At 47.0% G+C, this 18,540-nt stretch overlaps 2 protein-coding genes across 3 annotated transcripts; both read right to left on the bottom strand.

The window, feature by feature from the left end:
- Nucleotides 1-122: 122 nt before the first annotated feature.
- Nucleotides 123-10,661, bottom strand: LOC114844689 (vang-like protein 2). Of its 2 annotated transcripts, none has more exons than XM_029132231.3 (8): nucleotides 10,545-10,661; nucleotides 4,337-4,691; nucleotides 4,011-4,128; nucleotides 3,050-3,657; nucleotides 2,842-2,975; nucleotides 2,606-2,741; nucleotides 2,276-2,519; nucleotides 123-2,196 (listed from the first exon to the last, which is right to left on the bottom strand). In XM_029132231.3, the coding sequence occupies exons 2-8, from the start codon at nucleotides 4,405-4,407 to the stop codon at nucleotides 1,936-1,938; spliced, it is 1,572 nt and encodes a 523-aa protein (XP_028988064.1). In that variant the 5' UTR covers nucleotides 4,408-4,691; nucleotides 10,545-10,661; the 3' UTR covers nucleotides 123-1,935. The 2 variants fall into 2 exon arrangements, with proteins under 2 accessions (XP_028988064.1, XP_028988065.1); XM_029132232.3 differs by lacking the exon at nucleotides 10,545-10,661 and adding an exon at nucleotides 10,314-10,494.
- Nucleotides 10,662-11,138: 477 nt separating this feature from the next.
- Nucleotides 11,139-18,294, bottom strand: LOC114844952 (nicastrin). Its single transcript, XM_029132676.3, is given in 19 exon segments — nucleotides 11,139-12,218; nucleotides 12,340-12,552; nucleotides 12,865-13,028; nucleotides 13,195-13,282; nucleotides 13,503-13,601; nucleotides 13,728-13,830; nucleotides 13,918-14,087; nucleotides 14,171-14,248; nucleotides 14,470-14,574; nucleotides 14,666-14,818; nucleotides 15,248-15,360; nucleotides 15,511-15,655; nucleotides 16,204-16,349; nucleotides 16,521-16,642; nucleotides 16,918-17,041; nucleotides 17,274-17,321; nucleotides 17,324-17,374; nucleotides 18,169-18,246; nucleotides 18,249-18,294. Coding segments are annotated over 19 exon segments (2,154 nt in total). The 5' UTR covers nucleotides 18,280-18,294; the 3' UTR covers nucleotides 11,139-12,095.
- Nucleotides 18,295-18,540: the final 246 nt, after the last annotated feature.

Raw genomic sequence — 18,540 nt, 5'->3', positions numbered from 1 at the left:
GAGAATGTGATCACAGATGCAAACAGAAATAGAAACATTCATCATCTTCATCATCCAACACACGTTTATGAAGATGTCATTAACTTCCTGGCAATAAAGTAAAGAACTAAACAGAGGGCTTATAAGGAATAAATGGTTTAATAATGAAAAGGTTTAACACACTATACAAGCTACAGTTATTGAAAAGAAAAATTTTGTTTGTTTTTTTTTACAAGAGACTTGTTTTCGAAAGTAAAAACATTCATTGAGAAAATTGCATCATCATAACTTAGGCACCTTAAAAATGATAGAAAACAAGTTATTATAAAAAATGTTTTGGAGCCTGAAATAACTCGAGCATGCATTTAAGAAAGTCTGCGCGTTGATCATTCCAATAAAAGTCCACACACATTAGAGCTGTTCGCTGGAGAAACGTAAAGGGTTTGCTCTGAGAAGCACAAGCAGCTCAACGCTGTATTCAGATACAACAGAGCGGCTCAGGTCGCGGCGTCAGACGACTTCCAGCTTAAGTGTGAGTCTCGGGACCTGGAGGAGGAGTTGGCACGGAGACGGATGTGGCCCCACGGAGCTCCTCCACATCTGGAGAGTAAGGCTGAGCAGAAGGATGGAGGCTCGTTCCAGCTGTGGCACAAGGCGGTGACAACGCTGCTGCTGCAGACAGGAGCTACAATCACACGTCCAGTTTGGGATTCTCATAGAAAGGCAAAAACGTGACACGTCAGCTCTTAGTTTAACTACAGCTGCCTGGTTAGCACAGATTTGTGTGTGTGTGTGTGTGTGTGTGTTACAGAGCGTGTAATGGACCTGTGGACACCTAGTGTTAACGTACAGTCTGTATCTGGAGGTCTCGTTTACTCATTTTACTGACATTCGTTCTCGTAGTAGCTTTATGTTGTGAAACTCGCATTTCAAGTTAGTGAAACCAGCAAATAAATACGAGCAAGTAAATGTTTTAATTTAAGAAGAAGCTACTTTTTAATTGAACTACGAGCCCAGAGAATTGCCCTGATGACTGGAAGAAAGAAAAAAGTCAACAGAAACAGAGTTTCTTGACCTTAGTAACCAGCAGTGAATCAGGGAACATAGTAAAAAAACAAACATATGACCTATTTGAAGCCACACAACTCTTCTTAATTGCGTGCATTAATCAGAAGTCGAAAATAGTTCCTGGTAAAGACATAGCTTCCTGTTACATGAATAACATTGGTTAAAACCTTCTTCCTTTTTTCTATTAAAATTAAGAAACAAACTGCACCAGAGGCTCGGGTCAAGGCTTTAACCCCATCCTTCGACTCAGGACTGGACGTTAACACCAGGTGTTTTCACATTAACAGTAGAAATGCCAGTGTAGAACAAACTAAAGCTGCAGATTCAAACAACCACGAGAGTCCAGAGTTGCAACCAATTAGGAATGTGCATCCAAAAAGCAGACATTTTGACCCTCAGGCCCCAGAGAAGCGACGTGTTAGTTCAATGCACATGATGCTACATTCTGTGAGTTGATAAAAAAAAAAGTCACACTTCTAATATAAAAAGTGCCCCCGTCGCCTCGGACAGGTGACACACGGCAGGAGGCAGTGGCACACCAGCGCTTCAGTCAGAGCCAAGCTCAGCAGACAGAGGAAGTGATGCAATCCTCCATTCTGGTGTGCTGAGTCAGTCCAGTGGTCACAGCAAAACAGGAACCACAAAGAAAAAATGCCCCTTGAAAAAGAGGGATTCTCAAAGTGGAACAACAGAGTAGAAGAAAAAGTCAAGGCATCGGTTTATTTCCAGGTTCAGACAATCATTGAGCTGCTCAGTTTGACCGGAGATGATTCTAAATCACGTGAACCCCCTCGAATGCGTTCTGTATCGCAGAGGACATGATGGGAGGAAGATGGGCCTCCGCGTGTCCCACCGCATCAGGGATCCAGCAGGGAGACGGAGACGCCTTCACACCGAAGTCTCCGACTGGAGCCTTATGACGAACTTGTGGCTCTTTGGGTCGATGAACTCCTCCCCGAGTCGCAGGAAGGGCAGCGGCGTCACGGTGACCACCAGCGAGAAGTCCAGGCGTCGCAGCGAGAAAACCAGGCCCTGGCGCAGCGCCGACGTCACCGGCTCCTCGCTCACCAGAGTCCACTGGCGCCCCCTGCCGTTCTGCTGCTGGTACTGCATGGTGGGGCCAGGGCTGAGGTAGCGCTCCAGGAAAGCCTGATGGAGAGCATGACAGAGTTAGTCCAGAGACATCTTAAAGTGCTTCCAGTGATGTTTTAAAGCCTGCTCTTCTTGCCTTGGGCGTCATGTTGTGCGTGATGCAGAACTGCAGGTGTGTGAGGATGCTCTCCATGCTGTGGAACGCCTGCTGCCGGGTTGTTCTCAGGTACTTCTGCATGGCTCGGGCCATGGGGGCGAAGATGGCCTGAGCCGCCTCCCGGGGGTCCATCACCTCTTTGGGGTGCTTTGGGGAGGAGGCGGCCTCGTCCTCGTGGAGGCGCTTGATGTGAGTGAAGGCCTCCTCCACGGCCACGACCAACCTGGAGCGGGAAGAAGCCCGGTTAAATGCAGCGGAACCTTGGAGGTATTGCTTTTGTTTTTGGTCAGAACAGAGCAAACCACCCACCTGGCCTTGCGCTTGCGGATCCTGCGGTCCATCTCGGCCTCCTCGTAGTAGTACTCGTTGTGGGAGTTGTCTCTCCTCCTGGCAGCGGCCGCGATCATGGCTCGAGACTGGCCTGTTGAGTTATTGGCGGTGTTTTCTTCCAGACCACACATGCAGAGAGATTAAAATGAGTTCCAGTGAGTTTTAAATCTCACGCCTAAGTTTTAAGACACAATAGGTAATAAATCGGTGCTCACCGTCCAGGGAGTAAACCTTGAAGCCCGTCATCTTCTTGGACAGGATGGACTTGGGCAGATTGAGCACTGCAGGGTTGTAGACGGGAAAGTCACTGTAATACCGGTCCAGGACCCAGACCGCTGCCCGCTGGACGCTAGCACACACAGTCACAAACATCAGACTCTCTGAGGTTTAGAGTATTTATACTCTGAGTAAAGGCACACATACCTGAGGTGACCCACGTTGTAGAACTTGCTGGCTCCGTCCGTGGTCCGGACCACCTTGAGGCAGAAGGCCGGCTGCAGGTGTCGCACCTCCAGCAGCACCAGCGCCAGGTACTGGATGAAGAGCAGGGCGTCCACCAGGGAGGCGGCGTACTCCACGATGCCCCTGTAGTCCCGCTCCCTGGGCTCCAGCACCCGCACGCCGTAGAACAACCAGTACGACGCCACGAACAGGAAGACCAGCACCATCAGCAGGCAGCGGAAGACGAAGAAGCGCGGGAGCGCGGCGCGAGGCGGCCGCAGGAACAGCGCCCACGAGGAGATGAGGAGGACCAGCAGCTTGAAGGCCAGGGAGACGTAGAGGCCCTCGCAGGGCGTGCCGCACGGCTCCAGGGCGTCGCGCCACAGCACCTGCGGGAGGATGAGGAAGGCCAGGGGCGTGAGCAGCGCGAAGAAGCTCAGGCAGCCGCCCAGAGCCGGGCCCACGAAGCGCTTGCACTCCAGCGGGATGGACTCCTCCAGATCTTTGGAGACGCGCGTCAGGTCCTCGTTGGAGATGCTGTGCTCCGAGGTGCCGGTGACGACCGTGGTGGTCTCTCCCCAGTTATCGTCCTGTCAAGTAATGCAAGGTATTTTACTTCCACGTGCAAAAAACAGAGTGAAATATGAATTCATCTGAAGTCCAGACGGCACTAAGCTGTACTTCAATTGGCTCTTTACTATTTAAAGAAAGACTCCACTTCACACATGTGAGAACAAGCGTGGCTCCGCTGGCTCCATAATGACAACATGCCTCAGCACTTAAAGTAAGTCTCTTGACTTATAGAAATGTCAGCACCTGCTCGTGAGCAGTGACGGACGGATACAAAAACAACCGAGGCCTCAGAGAGTGCGGCGGAAAAGTGTGTGGAAGAGATAACAACAGAAATAACAGATATCGCAGGGACACGGTGGTTTCCACTGACCCGTTCATCCCCGCGGGTGGACTCTGCATCCAGCAGCGGCTCCCCTGGAGTCTGGATGGTGACCGACTTGTCTGCGCGGCTGCTGCTGTCTCTGCTCTTAGAGCGGTGGCGCCGTTCCCTGAAGCACACGAGCCAAAAGCATCAGGGTCAACTGAGCAAGCGTGTCCCTGTCTCCAGGTCCCATGTTTCAAAACCCATCCTCTCATTCCTCACCACTCAGTATCTTAGTGAGTTTCTTTCCATTAATGTTGTGGATGCTAATTGACAACCAGTTAGGGGCTGGTCCCAGTGACTAACGGGCTCGGCTGCTCGTCTGTGTGACCCACCTGTGCTTGCGTGAGCTCCGGGAATGGGACGACTTGTAGGAATAACCCGAGTACTGCGACTCGTTGTCCATGTCTCGGCTCGGCGGTGAGCGGGCTTTGCGAGCTCCGCCTCCTCCCCCCGGGCCGCGCTGCTCGCCGACTCCTCCCAGCTGGCTCTTGCGCTCTGAGATGGACTTGGTGGAGAGAGCCAGGGGCAGCTTGAGCAGGTCAACCTTGCTCCTGAGGGAATCTATCTTGGAGGCCGACGAGGAGGGAGCAGGAGAAGGGAGGCGGGAGAGAGGAGGAGGAGGAGACACGGATGAGGGGTGGGAGAGGACGGCGGGTAGGAGTCACAGCAGGGGAGCGCGGAGGTGACCTGAAAAACAGAGAGAGAGAGAGATGCTTTAGACCCTGGAAAGGACGAGTTCAGCTCACAGTTATAGCTGTCATGTGACCAACTCGTAAACTCTCACGAAACATTTGCTGAGAGCGGTCGAGCTTGTTCCAGGTGTTTTACATGACACGTTCACGCACTTTAATCCTCACGAGCAACAGCAGCAGGAAAATGATCTCGCTCCCGTTGTGCAGGATTAGCATCAGGTTTCAGGGAGGGGAACCTGACAATGGTGCACTTCAGGTAGTTTAAGTGCGCAACCACATGTCCTTAACCTTAGATTGTGATAGTTTGTGTTTCAGCCACATGTTTGAGCTCTTTTAAATATTGGATTTTGACATTCCCAACCTGATGAGAATAAAACCATGATAGGAGCTAAACCTGTTCCGGTATGAAAATTGTCCAATTCAGAGAGCAGTATTAGCATCAGGTTTCAGGAAGCGTGTCAGTCCGTTCTACAAACGTGATCCTTCATATCAGAGGTCTGTGCCTGTTTGTTCCTGTGGGATTTGAACCCCTGACACACGGAGTGCCGCGATCCACCGACGGCGTGCCGTTGAGCCCGAGCCTTCAGCGTTTCCACACCGCGTCTTCCAGGGCGTCAGGAGAGGTTAATCATTACGCGACGGCACATCCTCCCGCTGAACGCCAGCCTCCGCCGCCGTTGGCTCGGACACAATGGCGGCCATATTGGATTACTGTGTTTTCACAAAACTTGTTTGCCCTCTCCCTCCCTCTCGCAGTGTCACATTCCCTCCCGCACTCCCCTCGTCCCCTGGGAAACGAGGGCCTCTCCGCTGCCATGGCGATGAAAAAGGGTGTTCATCTGGACGGGGACTGGAGGCTGACAGTTGCCGCGGAAACCTGACCTCACGCTGCCCCCGGCCACAAAAACACGGGCAAAATAAAAGTGCTGGCGTGACGGATGTCGCGCTGTCATACGCTGGTTAAGTGCTGAAGGGAGGGTGTGGCTCCGGGCTCCGATCGGACCTCTGAGGGTAAGAGAGGCGCTCGCTGCCATCGCCGGACTGACTTTGTGTGGCTTTCATGCTTGATCAATGTCACCGAGCTGAACATCCACCTCCCCTCAAGCTACAAACTGTACCGAGAATCTGAATGTGGGACTTCAGTCCGCTTCTTCACTTCCTGTATCTGCTGTTTTCCGCTGAAGCCTTTCAACTGCTCCTTAAAGGCACCAGATCAGAGAGGACTGCGCGGCCCGACGCCTCGTTTAAAAGCGCAACCGCATTCTTCCAGACCGCAAAGCTCCGATGACTAACCGCCTCCTCCCTGATGCATCAACACAGGCTTTTAGCAACAGCCATGGAATGAGCTCCTCATCGGCATTTTTCACCGGCAGCGTCTTCAAGGCTGCGCGGCCTCCACATGAAAAGGAGAAACGTCAGCGCTCGAGGCGTGACCTCCTCAGCTGCCCTCAAGCATCTCCAGGCGCTCGTTAGCGCGGATCCACGCTGAGGAGCACAGTGAAGTGGAGGTCACAGGCGAGAAAAGAGAGGACGATGAGGGAAAACATTCCCAGACTGATACTAAACAGTGTTTTAACTAATGGCAGAGGGGCTTTAGCTGGAACGCGCCTTTCCAGACAGAGAAATGTGGCCAAAACAGCAATCACAAGTCCTCTGCGGGCTCGATGTTCAGCCCGCTGCCTAAAAATAACAATTAGGCAAATGTAGCTACACTGCGAAATACAAGGAAGCACCTCCGATCCGAAGGCCTTAAATTCAAGGACAGACGGTGTCTGACTGAGACAAAGACGCAGCAACATGTTGACAAACATCACATATTACCATGGTTCACATTACAGAGTCATCTCCTGCTTGGAGTCAACACAGAGACAAGTGATTCATCCACAGGGAACCATGAAAAGGCGCAGGACCCTTCGAACCTCTTATACAAATCCTTTACGAGATAAACACAATGTTTAAGTTAAGTCCATGGAGGCAGAATGATAGACGGATTACCTTCTGGGGACCATGAACATCGATTTACATGCAGAAAATCATTTTAAATCCTCTCAGACAGCCTGAGTTCGACGCATCTCATGACTGCACTAGATTCTTGGCATGTGAGGCAACACACATGAACAAATCTGCCTTTCTCCAACTTTGGGCCTGACTCTGTCTCAGTATTGTGTCAGCTGAGGCTTCCCACTGTTTCCATTCTGAAGGACTGACCTCAGCTTTGAGCCCTGACCCTTGAGGTGGAGTGCACCTTTGTTTGCCACCATGTTAACATGACTTCACGCCTGTGTTTGCCCTGGTATCCACGTCATCACACACACATGCAAAGAAAAGCAGATTGGGTTTCCTTCCAAAAGTTGGATCCACATCTATAACATATGCAACTTATTTTGACCATCACTCTTTTCCATGCTTCGGTTCCTATTTATTTAACTCCTGGACTGAATGTTGAGCCGAGTGAATGATTAAACTTTGAAAAAAGGAGACTGAAGCGAGATGTTAAGTGTCACGTAACGCCACTTGGTCATTAACAGGCTTTAACGCAGAGGCGGATGCTGCAGCATTGTTCGCCGGGGCCCGTCTGAATAGGTGCCTGTTTCTCCGTCGGCGGCTCAGGGAGAATATGAGCACTTGATCTGCGAAGGTGCGGCCGAGCGGCGAGAGGGATCGAGTTTCCCATTCACGGCGGTGTCCTCCGGCCTCTTTAATAAACCACAGCGTTGCTCATTAATGATAACTCAACGCTTAACAGAACTTTAATGTGAGGGAGTCACAACATTTGCAGTCAGACCACGCGCTGGAGCTGCAGCACCTGTGGCGTCAGACGGACGTGTCTTTTCACCCTTTTTCACCATTGTTCCCGTGCAGCTATTGTCGAGCGGACAGTGAGGCAGTTTCTATACGCCGCTTTCTCTTTACACGCAACTGACGCGACTGCGCCAAGAAAGTGACCCGCGTCCATGCAGCTCAGACCATTAATGTGAGGCCTCAGGCCTAACGGAGCCACAGACCAATGGTTTTATGGCTTGAGCCAGAGAGGAGTGTAAAACAATATCAGCTCATTAACCGATGCCCAGGATAAGGGTCTACACAAAGGTTCTCCAGGAAAACAAAACACTGATTAGGTTATAAGTAAAGATGCAGATGGATACGAGAGTATTTATGCGTAGCAGGTGTAAATAATTAGGTACAGTAATTAAGTAAAAAAGTATAGAAATATTTACTTTATACATTTAATTGCTACTTACTTACTACTTAGGAGCCTTGAAATTACTTTATTTCAATTACAACTTACTTAGTTGCAATTACACCGTTTACAGTGTAATCAGAAATTGTGATTATATGTTTGGCTATAACTTAGTTACTGTTATTACATATCTTCATGCTGTTGATCAACAACGTTCAGTTATATCTACATATTTACTTTGTGGTTAATAAAATCTGTAATAAAAATCTATCAGATATTTTTGCTAAAAACAATAAGCCAAGAGTCACAAGGTGTTTAAAACAGGGAGATGCAGGATTTTCCTAGAGACAAAGAAATGAAGCTGTCATCAAGCAGTGGAAGCCGCTGGCTCTGAGACAGCAGCTGTCAGGGTGGAAAAGCAATCTGGGCCATCAAGTGACCAGCTCCATTCAACAGCCATTTGAGGCCTGACATCCCAACTGTGAAAATAAGCAGACACACAGTGGCTCCATCAGGGGAGGAGTGTCATCAGGGCCACACACACACACACACACACACACACACACACACACACACACACACACACACACACACACACACACGCTGCTGTGGCGAGGACATCGGTAGAACCAGGGACAAACAAGGCAACTGCTGCTGTCCGCATCATGCACACATGGCATCAGGCCGGAGCAGGTGTGTGTATGTGTGTGTGTGTGTGTACGCATTCAACGCGGTGCGCTTGGTTCAACGCAGCGCCGCGAGTCAAACAAACCCCTGCTCGCGATCCGTCTTCATGTCCAAACAAAGCGCTGCCGAGCAGGAAGTGGCCCGGCGAGCCGAGGTGACGCTGGCGCAGGTCAGACAGGACTCTGTCTGGACTCAGAGCCACAGGAAGCTCCTCACAACGCAACACAATAGATTATACTATAACAACCATAAATTGTCCACTGTTTCTGTCACAGTATGATGTCCTACACTATTAAAACTGAAAACTGCACCGAAGCTGGAGCCAATGGGATGTTACTAAAGATCCTTAGTGACCTTTTCACCGATAGCAGGACTTCAACGGGACCGTGATGACCTCCAGATGCAGCAGTGAAGAGTGACACCACACACACACACACACACACACACACACACACACACACACACACACACACACACACACACACACAGTCAACGTCCTCACATAGACGTGAAACCACTGAATCAACAGAACATCTTAACTGGCCGGACTGGAAACAGTCCTGGTGAACTGGTGCCTGTCTCAAAGGCTAATTATAACCTGAGTTTCTGTCATCCAGCAAAATGAAGTCAACTTGAGGACCAGGGAGGAAACTATGTCACTATGACTTGGGTCAAGTGACCATATTAACAACAGATTAGGTTATAATGAGATAAATAGCCTTCAGTAACTCCTTCATGCAGTCACAGACGCTCAAACGTGAGACTTGACTCTTTGTATCATCGTATTTGACCTCAAGCTTTTATACTGACAAACGCCTATTTTGAAGTAACACAGGAGGCTGCCACCGTTCTGACATTCTGTAGACTCGGAAAAATACATTTTATATGCTTCACATCAATCATCATTATTATTAATCATTATTATTATTATCCGGTGTACCAACTCAACGTTTATGACCCTCCTGCAGGCGAAGCATGTGACAACAGAGCTTGAGTGAATGTGCTGCACGCACTCATTACAGCTCCGGACGTGAACGCAACGCAGCGCTGCGCCGAGGTCCGGGCCGCGTCCCGCTTCTAATCTCCACAACGTGCCCCGTGGACGCAGTTCGCGCTAAACCCGTGGGTATCCTGTTACCTGCAGCGTCTCCTCGGAGCATTATGGATTTTCCACACAAATCAAAATCACACGGCTCCTATCAGGCGCTCAGCAGATGTGTGCGGGGCAGATGTGGCCGCGGCCTGGCACCGCTCCCGCAGCGCCTCGCCGACTCTGCCCGTATTCAAACACGAGCGCACAGGCTTTGGGGCACGTTTTCAGCTCGGCGCCGCGCGTCGGTGCCGTGGGTCCACAGTCAGGCGTCAATAATTCAGCAATATTCCACACGCACAAAGAGCGAACGAGCTGCGACGGAGCAGGCGCGTTTCGGGCGATTGGAGAGTTGCGCGACCTACAACATGAAAAAGGAGCGTGTGAAAGTAGGACAATGGGAGACTCCCAGGCCCCGCTGGTCGCCTACTGGTTCCAAATTAGCCAAGATATCTCGCCTCCTCCCCCCCCTCAACGTACAGTAAATGAATGGACGCACTCAGATTCCCACCAGCCCCGAGGAGCAAATTCAAAATCCTCGGCCTACAATCCAGCAGGACGCGCGTCTCCTTCCAGGCGCATCACCCGCTGGATCCTCTTATTCCTCCATCGGTAACATATATATGACGCCGACGTGCCCTCTCGCATTTGAAACCTACCCGCAGAGCTACGTGGCCTCTGTGAGAGCAACAATGGGCCCGATGAGGGTCCTAAACTTCCCTGTGGTTTCACAAAAACGGCGACCATCGCGTCTTCTCGACTATTGTTTGGGAAAATCCGGACATATCCGGCGCCTTGAACGTCCCACTCTCTCCTCGGCGCGCGCGCGCACCCACCGGCGCTACAAGAAGCATTTCAAGAGATTTTCTATATAAAAACACACGACTTACTTATTTCGGATTGTCCATTGAGGTCTTTTTCACTTTCCACTTTCTTTCCACTGAGCCGTAGCACAGCGCGCCCCGCCCCCGCTCCGCTCTGGCCCCTCCCCCGCTCCTCCTGGGGGGCGGGGCCTGTGGAAGCGTGCGGTTCGGCCGCCGCACGTTGGAAGCCTCGGTGTCTGTGGTTCAGCAGGCTCGTAAAACTCCGAGGAGCTTCTGCCTGGACGGAATCCTCTATCAGCACGTTGAGACACTTGTCCTCTACAAGACTAATTAATGTTATGGCTGTTTGAAGCCATTATTATATTATACTTGAGGTAACTAATTAAAGTATTTACACAACGTTTTATAGTTTTTTTTAATCTGACAGGTACCACGTACTTGGTTTTAAAAAAATGAAATCACTCAAGAAGCTTGTGTTGTTAGAAATTTCTACTACATCAGGAGTCTGAATACTTCTTCCACAAATGGTGCTAGTCTATACGGGAGAGTTGGAAAATATAAAATGTAGCAGCAATCGATGTAAAACAGTAGCAGAGTCTCCTCAGGTTTTTTAAGTGCTCAATGACTTTCTATTTTTTTTAAAACTGCTGTTAAAGAAAACCTGGAAAATGACTGTTTATTTCATCATCAAGCCATCACAATTTGTCATCCATCCAGCCATCTATGGAAATTAAACCTGCCGCTTACAGTTACAATTTTTCAGACATTATCAGGAAAGAAAGAAACATTGTGAAAAAGCTGTGAACCTAAAAACATGCAGAGTTCCATATGTTCCTCTCACTGGACCCAATAGATTTGTCAGTTGATTGATAAAAAGTGCTTGTCAACAACACCAGACTCACAATTTGTGAATTACAGTGAGTGAACACGCTGATCTACGTTAACTGTAGTTGTATGTTCACTGGGATCAAAGAGTATAAAGTGATTTTTTTAGTCTTTCCTCTTTTACCTGGAGCTTATCAAAACACTTCAACGCTCGTTTATAATTCTGCAAAACCTTAAACATTTACTATTGTTCACTGACTCAAAGTGGTTGCGTATCAATGGAACGACTGATAAGTTAAAGACGGCTACAGTATTGAACAAACACTGCAATCCTTCATATGCACTCAGACTGATCGTTAACACTGATTCATACACTCTTATACACGCGCACACACACACACACACACACACCATAATGCTCACTGCTTAGTGTCTATCCCTTAACACAGTAAACCAAACAGTCTTTGACAATAAAAAGGGAAAACAACAATAAGCTAAAACAAAAGAAATATAAACACCTTTTCCACTGGCAGCACTGCTGTTGCCTGACCAGCGTTTTCTGACCCTGATGAGTCCAGATCCATCCGGGTCAATCCAGTCCGTTCCAGTCCAGTCATCATGTCGAGCCTCACCTTAGTGAGTCCATAAACACCGAGTCGTCGTCTGCTAACCTGTCTGTGTACCTGCTCATGGTATGTGTTGAAGAACAGACCCGGTCCATGTACGGTTGGGATAGAAGTGGGTAGTAGTTGTAGTTGTAATAGTGGTTGTGGGCCTGTCTTTTCGCGTGGGTCAGTAGGTGGCGGTGGCGGGTTCCCTTCCTGAGCTAAAGAGGATTTCGGCCTTCGTGCTCATGAAGTACGTCAGGATGAGGGAAGTTAGCAGCACGCCAAAGCCCACGCCAAGGGTCAACATCTGGAGAAGGAAGAGGAAGATTTACTGCTTTGCATTATTCCCTAATATCCCACCTCTAAAAAATATCTAAAGTCACCTCAACATTTTTAAGAACTTTGTGTTGAGGGAAGCGAACGCTTACCTCCAGATCATGACTTGCTACCAGGAATATGCGTCCGCTGATGGGCTTCCACCTGGACTCTGTCCACGTCGAGTACTCTGTGGAGGTGTACTGTCGCAGTTCAAAGGCCGGGGACATCGCTTTGGACAGTCGAACAGTGGAGCGGACACAGAAGCCTTGTCTGGTAGTGCTGTTGGGAGGCGCCGCGCCCTGAACCCAAAGGTAGTAGTACAACTGAGGGAAGGGAAAAAAGACAGAGTGAAGGACGGGGAAATGAGAGCATCAGGTTTTGATTAATGGAACCAAAGGTCAGCTAATGTTCTTTCTTAATACCAACAATAATTATGTACTTATGACATAACCTAACTACTATTACTTAATTATTTATCATAACAATTTCATTGTTAACATATTAACTGATTTAGAATTGTGTGTGATAGAAGCCATGTTTTACATTAAATCTAAAAAAATTAATTAAATAAATGTAAGATGAATGGTAGTGGCTTTAGATGTTGTTGCTATTGTTGTGAATAGCATGAGTCTTACATGTTTGCTCTCTTTGTCGTCTTCATTTACTTTCTGGTCTCTACAGTTGTCCTGTGTGGCGTTGACAGTGATGCCCGTCAGGTTAGCCAGAATGTACTGGACCAGAAAAGTGGGTTCGCTCTGCTGGAGGCCAACGCCAATATAAAGGTTTGTGGGCCTGTTGGCTGATGGACAGAGAGCAGAAGGTAAAAACTGCCATTTGCGGGGAAACCAAGAGTGAATAAGTCCAAGCATAAACCATAGAGTAGGAATTATTTTCCTACTCTATGGTTATATAATATATATATATTTTTTTCTTTTTATCTAGTTAAAAAGGCATTTCAAACATACTCAGATGACTTGCATGGCTTGGGCTCATTATTTGTTGCAACCAGGAGTTATTGGACTGAACAAGAAAGCTGTAGAGGATCTGGGTCACCTGAAAAGACAAAATAAAAAAAAAGTATAATAGGTCTTAATCAAAACACCATCATTCAGACATTATCAATTAAATGAAATAGAAGTGGACATTCTCCATTTGTCAAGTGTAGGTGCCCACAGACAACAACAGTTGTAAACAAAAGGGAAAACAAAGGAGATTTAAAACACAAAACACAAAAAAGCTGCAACGCATGAAGCTTCAATAATCAGAGTCATACGATTTGAGGATCTGCGTTAATGCGGCTCAGCTGGGTTTCAGCTCCTCCTGCCTGGATGTACAACGCTCGTGCCACCACAGTTGCCACCTCAGCCAGAGCCTGACAGAAGCACAGGGGAAACACATGGTTTTGCCAACAGTAAATGAATGGTGATGCCATTGTTCTATACATATATTTAAGAAAAAAAAGGATATTTCTATTTAATGTGAAAATTAAAAGTGGAACCTTTGCAGTGTCAGTAATATGTTCCAGCTGCTCCTCTTGGGTCATGTTTGGTGGATAAGACATGTTCAGGTATTCTGCGTTATCGTACATGCTCTCGTAGAAGCTACACACAGAGGAAAGACTTAAGTTAATAAACTCCATGATTATTAATCAGAAGGTGCAGTCCTGTAGCTTGTGAGACCCCCATCACCTGTTGGTGAAGGCCGACTTGTGATCCTCAATAACGACTCCAGGGATCGGGCGAGCTCGCAGGAAACGCTGGAAGGACGAGGGTGGGAGCGGCTGGGAGACATCAGGCTCGTTTACGGAGACATTTAAACTTTTGGCAGCTGACATCACATTTTTGACAAGAGTGTCCACCTAAAAAAACATCGTAGGAAACCCAAACTGTTATACTGTATATTCACACACAAGTATTGAATAGAATCTTTATCCACGCAAACCTCTGCATCGACACTGGCGTTCCTCCGCGACACGGGATCTGAGTGAAGCCACAGCTTGGAGCTGGTATGAAGTCCCACCTGTGGCGAGAAAATCCAGTCAGTACACAAAATGTATGGTTATTGTAGCATTACAGTAATAAAAGGACATCTTTAGTTTGTCTACACCATAACTTGCTCAGCGAGAGCACCAACAGAAAATATTAGTAGGCATCAGACCTAAATAAATATTTGTATAAAGTGGGATGTTGTTCATGATGGTTTCACTTCAACCTTTAGTACCTGCTCATGCATTTACCCACCTGTCCAATCTCCAGCACAGAGTGAACGTTATCTAGGTCTAAAGGAAACTCTTTGTTCTCCATGTCATAAACCATCCTTGAACTGCCGATGTAGTCAAAGGTTTCCTGGGGTCAAATAAAAGAATGAAGTCACATAAAAAAAGCACATTCATCGTGTTTTAGCATGAAAGGTGAAAACCGCAACACATAAACTGACCCCTTGGAAGAAGGTGTAGAGGATGTTGCGGCCAAGTTGGGCGTCCTGGGTGGGTTCGCGTAGAGCATGAGCAGCCGCCAGCAGGGTTACGAACCCGGAGACTCCGCTCTCTGCCCCTGGAGCGATGTCAAAGAAGAAAGATCTGCTGTCCATCTGAGGAGAGACGAAAAGATGTTGAAGTAAGAAGCCCATTTCTGTTGTTATGCAGCGAACTGTGGTCCCTATCACATACGCACTACAGTCTGTCTCCAGACTGTTTTGGCCACTGCATAGAGACTGTAATCCTTACCCCCAACACCTTTGCACAGCAACTCCCGGGGGCAGAACACCCCTTACAAAAACAATGTAACGCAACCTCTGTACAGAACTGCAGATGCAGAGTGAGAACAGAAAAGGCCCCTAGGCTGCATTTTCACATTCATTTTAGTGTTTTGTTTCCATAGCTTTTATTTTCAAGAACAGCAAAAGCAGAACAGTGAGTGGACAGATTGTAACTTGAACACATGGCTTTACTTTAACTGGAAATCAGGTCTATTTTATCAGTTTAGATAAAAGACAAAGTGCTTTTTGTGGCCAGCTCACCCTCGCTGCAGCAATGACCACACTCTCCTGCTCCTTGTGGCCTTTGGCTGTGTTGTTAATAGGCCTGGTGGACGCCCAAATATTCATGTCACTCAATGGGTCACACACCATGTCTGAAGAGAGACATGAAAGGGAAAAAATGTTCCATTTCTTTTCTTTTAAAGTTGTGTAGCCATATTTATTGCAACTCAATTTACACCTTTCATCTCGAGACAAAAAAATAGTTGTTTGCAAGCTCATATTTATTGATGCTGCGTAAGTACCTTGGGTGAGGCTGAAGTTGATGTCATTCCTTCTCATGCATGTGGCTGTGTTGGTGACAGCAGACATGTGCGAGTAGAGCTGCATGGCACACAGTGGATACTGAGGAGCGCTGCCGTTCACAACGTGGTTATGATCGAAGTAACACTGTGAACAGTGGGAAGGATTTGTGCATATTACATACATATATATACACAGATAGTCAGTCAATGAAAACACTGTAGTCTTTCAGGGAATCACAAATAGCTGTCAACAAGTTTTAACTGGATGCAGCTCCTCCCTCAGGGGCACACAGGCAGGTCTGGGCACAGTAAGGCTGTAACCGCCATGTCTGGCTCTTCTGCATATATGCATGTCTGTTTCCATTGTGCATAGACATGTCTAATGTATGCATGCTCAGAAATGTGTATATCTGTGAATCAATATGAATAATGTTTGTCTAATGTCTTTTCTTATTTAAACAGAAAACTATGAATTATTAAAACTATATATACACACACATATAATGATTTATAAAATCTGATCTCAACAGAACATTTCCCACATAAACATGATCTTCGGAACAGACGAAAGATTTTGCTGGTATCATTGCTGAGCTCTACTCTGCTGAGCTGCTGATCTTAGTTCAGAATCTCCAATTGAGATAGGCGATCAAAGCAGAATGACAAAATAAGAGCTTTTTCAGTGATGTTTACCTGTCGTATGAGCTGAGTTTCATTATCATCTTTCATTGAGAAGATGGGGAAGTCAAACTCCTCATAGGATAAACCGTTTCCCAGGGGGTTCCACACTGTTACATTACAGTGTGCCATGGTTGGATCGTATTTCTCTGAATAAACACCTGAGGGAAGCACAGAGAGTTTGTAGGTGTATTCTAGATGAGTCTGCTTATTTATTACAGTAAATGTGCTATGAGAAATATCAGTGATTTAAAACTAGTTACATACCAAGTATCATAAACTATAAGTGGTGTAACACTGAGGCATGTGCCTCAGCACGTTTTAGCACCCACCTGTGTTTTCGTTGGGGCAGGTGGTGTGAGGAGAGAAGCCCACAGCTGGGTTTGTGTTTGGTGCTACAACCGCAACGCCAGCGACCCTGCTGGAGCTACTCTTCAACTTCATCATGACAGAACTGACGAGCCGACAGGAGACACGAGGCAGGGAAAATGATACAGGTACAAATACACAGCAGACATGGCGTTAAAACGTGGCTCTGGTTTCTTCCCTTAGGGATAGTCAGGTAGAATTCCATGACTTCTGTTTAATGTATTATATGTCAAAACTCTCTATAACTGAAGTATAGCCAATAACTTTAAATAAAATAAGTTTCCAAAAATATCTATGGTAAACGTAATACACATACACACACAACCCTGCAACCTGCAGAGTGAGACATGGAGACTGTACCTGGTAAAGAGTGAATACTCCAGTATAACCATATATGGAGGATTGGGACCAGAGCGCAGGACCCAGTCCAGGTTTTCTTCTGACTGGAGCACATGCAGCACACCCACATTACCACTCAGAGAGGCTGAAAGACAAGAGAGGCCATTAAATATCAGTGCTGGTGGGTCCTTGAGGTTCACCTACCGATGTGTGTCCACTGTGATGAAAAATAAAAATGTAACAGGTATTTATTCGCAGAAAAAGTGTGTTTTATCTAAACTTGTGTGCTTTCATCTTCTTAAACCAAAGATTCATCACAAACAGGCTGAAGGTCAGGAGAAACAATCAGCATTACATTACTCTGTTACTTTACTCACACTGGCAGCCTATTTGATGTGTAGCATTGAGGAGTCGCACACATGGACAGTGTAATTGAGTTTAACATAAATCTTCTTTTCTACAGAATTACAGCTGACACCTGCAAGAAAGAAGAAAACATTGTAAGAAATACACAAGGGGCATTTCATTACTGGATATTGACAAAGAAAACATATATTGTATATTAATATTATTAAAAGCAAAACTATAGTATGAGTTTCAAACCTTATTTCAAAATGTCTTATCAATACACTGCAGCTCTGCTCACACTGAAACCCTGTATGTAGCTAGTAAACTACTTGTTAATCCTTATGCCCTTGATTAATGGCTTCCTAAAATCAGAGTTAGGCAGAAGTGAAAATAAACCCGTCTGTTCTCAAACAGCAGCTGTGGCGCGTCACCTGTAGACAAACGCCCTAAGGACCTGGTAAACGGTTTAAAGTGAGCTCTTTCCAGTTGGCTGAAACTGAATTGCTGGATATTAACTGAGTTTGTAGAGAACTGAGCCCCTTCGGCGGCCGCAGCGGGGAAATCACGAGCGGTCACGTTGATGCCGAGCGGCTCACATCAGGAGACTTAACTAATGTGTGACAACCTCTGCGAAAAGTAATACAGATGCACAGCATAACTGATTTGTGGTCATTTAACCATTTCTGAATTATAATATGTGTTTGGGTATGTTACAACGCCAGTCTCCATTGTTTAAGTCGAGTGAAACCCGGTGTCAGTGAAGAATAAAGGCGCCCCGGCAGCAGCTAACGCTGCCTAGCTTAGCATTCGGCTAGCTCCCAGCACAAAGAAGTCAGCCAAGCTAGCAGTCTCACTCAAAAACAGTCTCTCGTCATAACCGAATCAGTGAACACCCACGCCCAGCATCGTTACAAAGCCACTTACCCACGAAAAAATAACAAACTAGCAAATTAAGCAGCCATTTGTTCGACTGCAAATCCATCTTCCTGGTTCGAAAAGCAGAAACACAACAGGAAGTGTTGACATGGGAAACATCCGGGTACCGCTCGGTGTCCGCTCCCCTGAAAGAGGACGGACTCCGGTTGAAAACACACCACTTATAAATGCCGGTGTAAAAACAACCCCAAGTTATTAAAAAATGCGCTTCCATTCAGATAAAGCAATGTCCGTCGTACATTTTATCCTAATGAAAAAAAGTCATGTCATTCAAAGGATGACTCATGTTTGGACTCATGACGCTGCTGAATCATCCCTGTAGTGAACTTTGACTGATGCTCCACTGAATTATATTACACA

This window comes from Betta splendens, chromosome 17, assembly GCF_900634795.4.
Source record: "Betta splendens chromosome 17, fBetSpl5.4, whole genome shotgun sequence".
Classification (NCBI taxonomy): domain Eukaryota; kingdom Metazoa; phylum Chordata; class Actinopteri; order Anabantiformes; family Osphronemidae; genus Betta; species Betta splendens.
The sequence above is the reverse complement of the archived record's forward strand: the minus strand, read 5'-3'. Positions and strand labels throughout refer to the sequence as shown.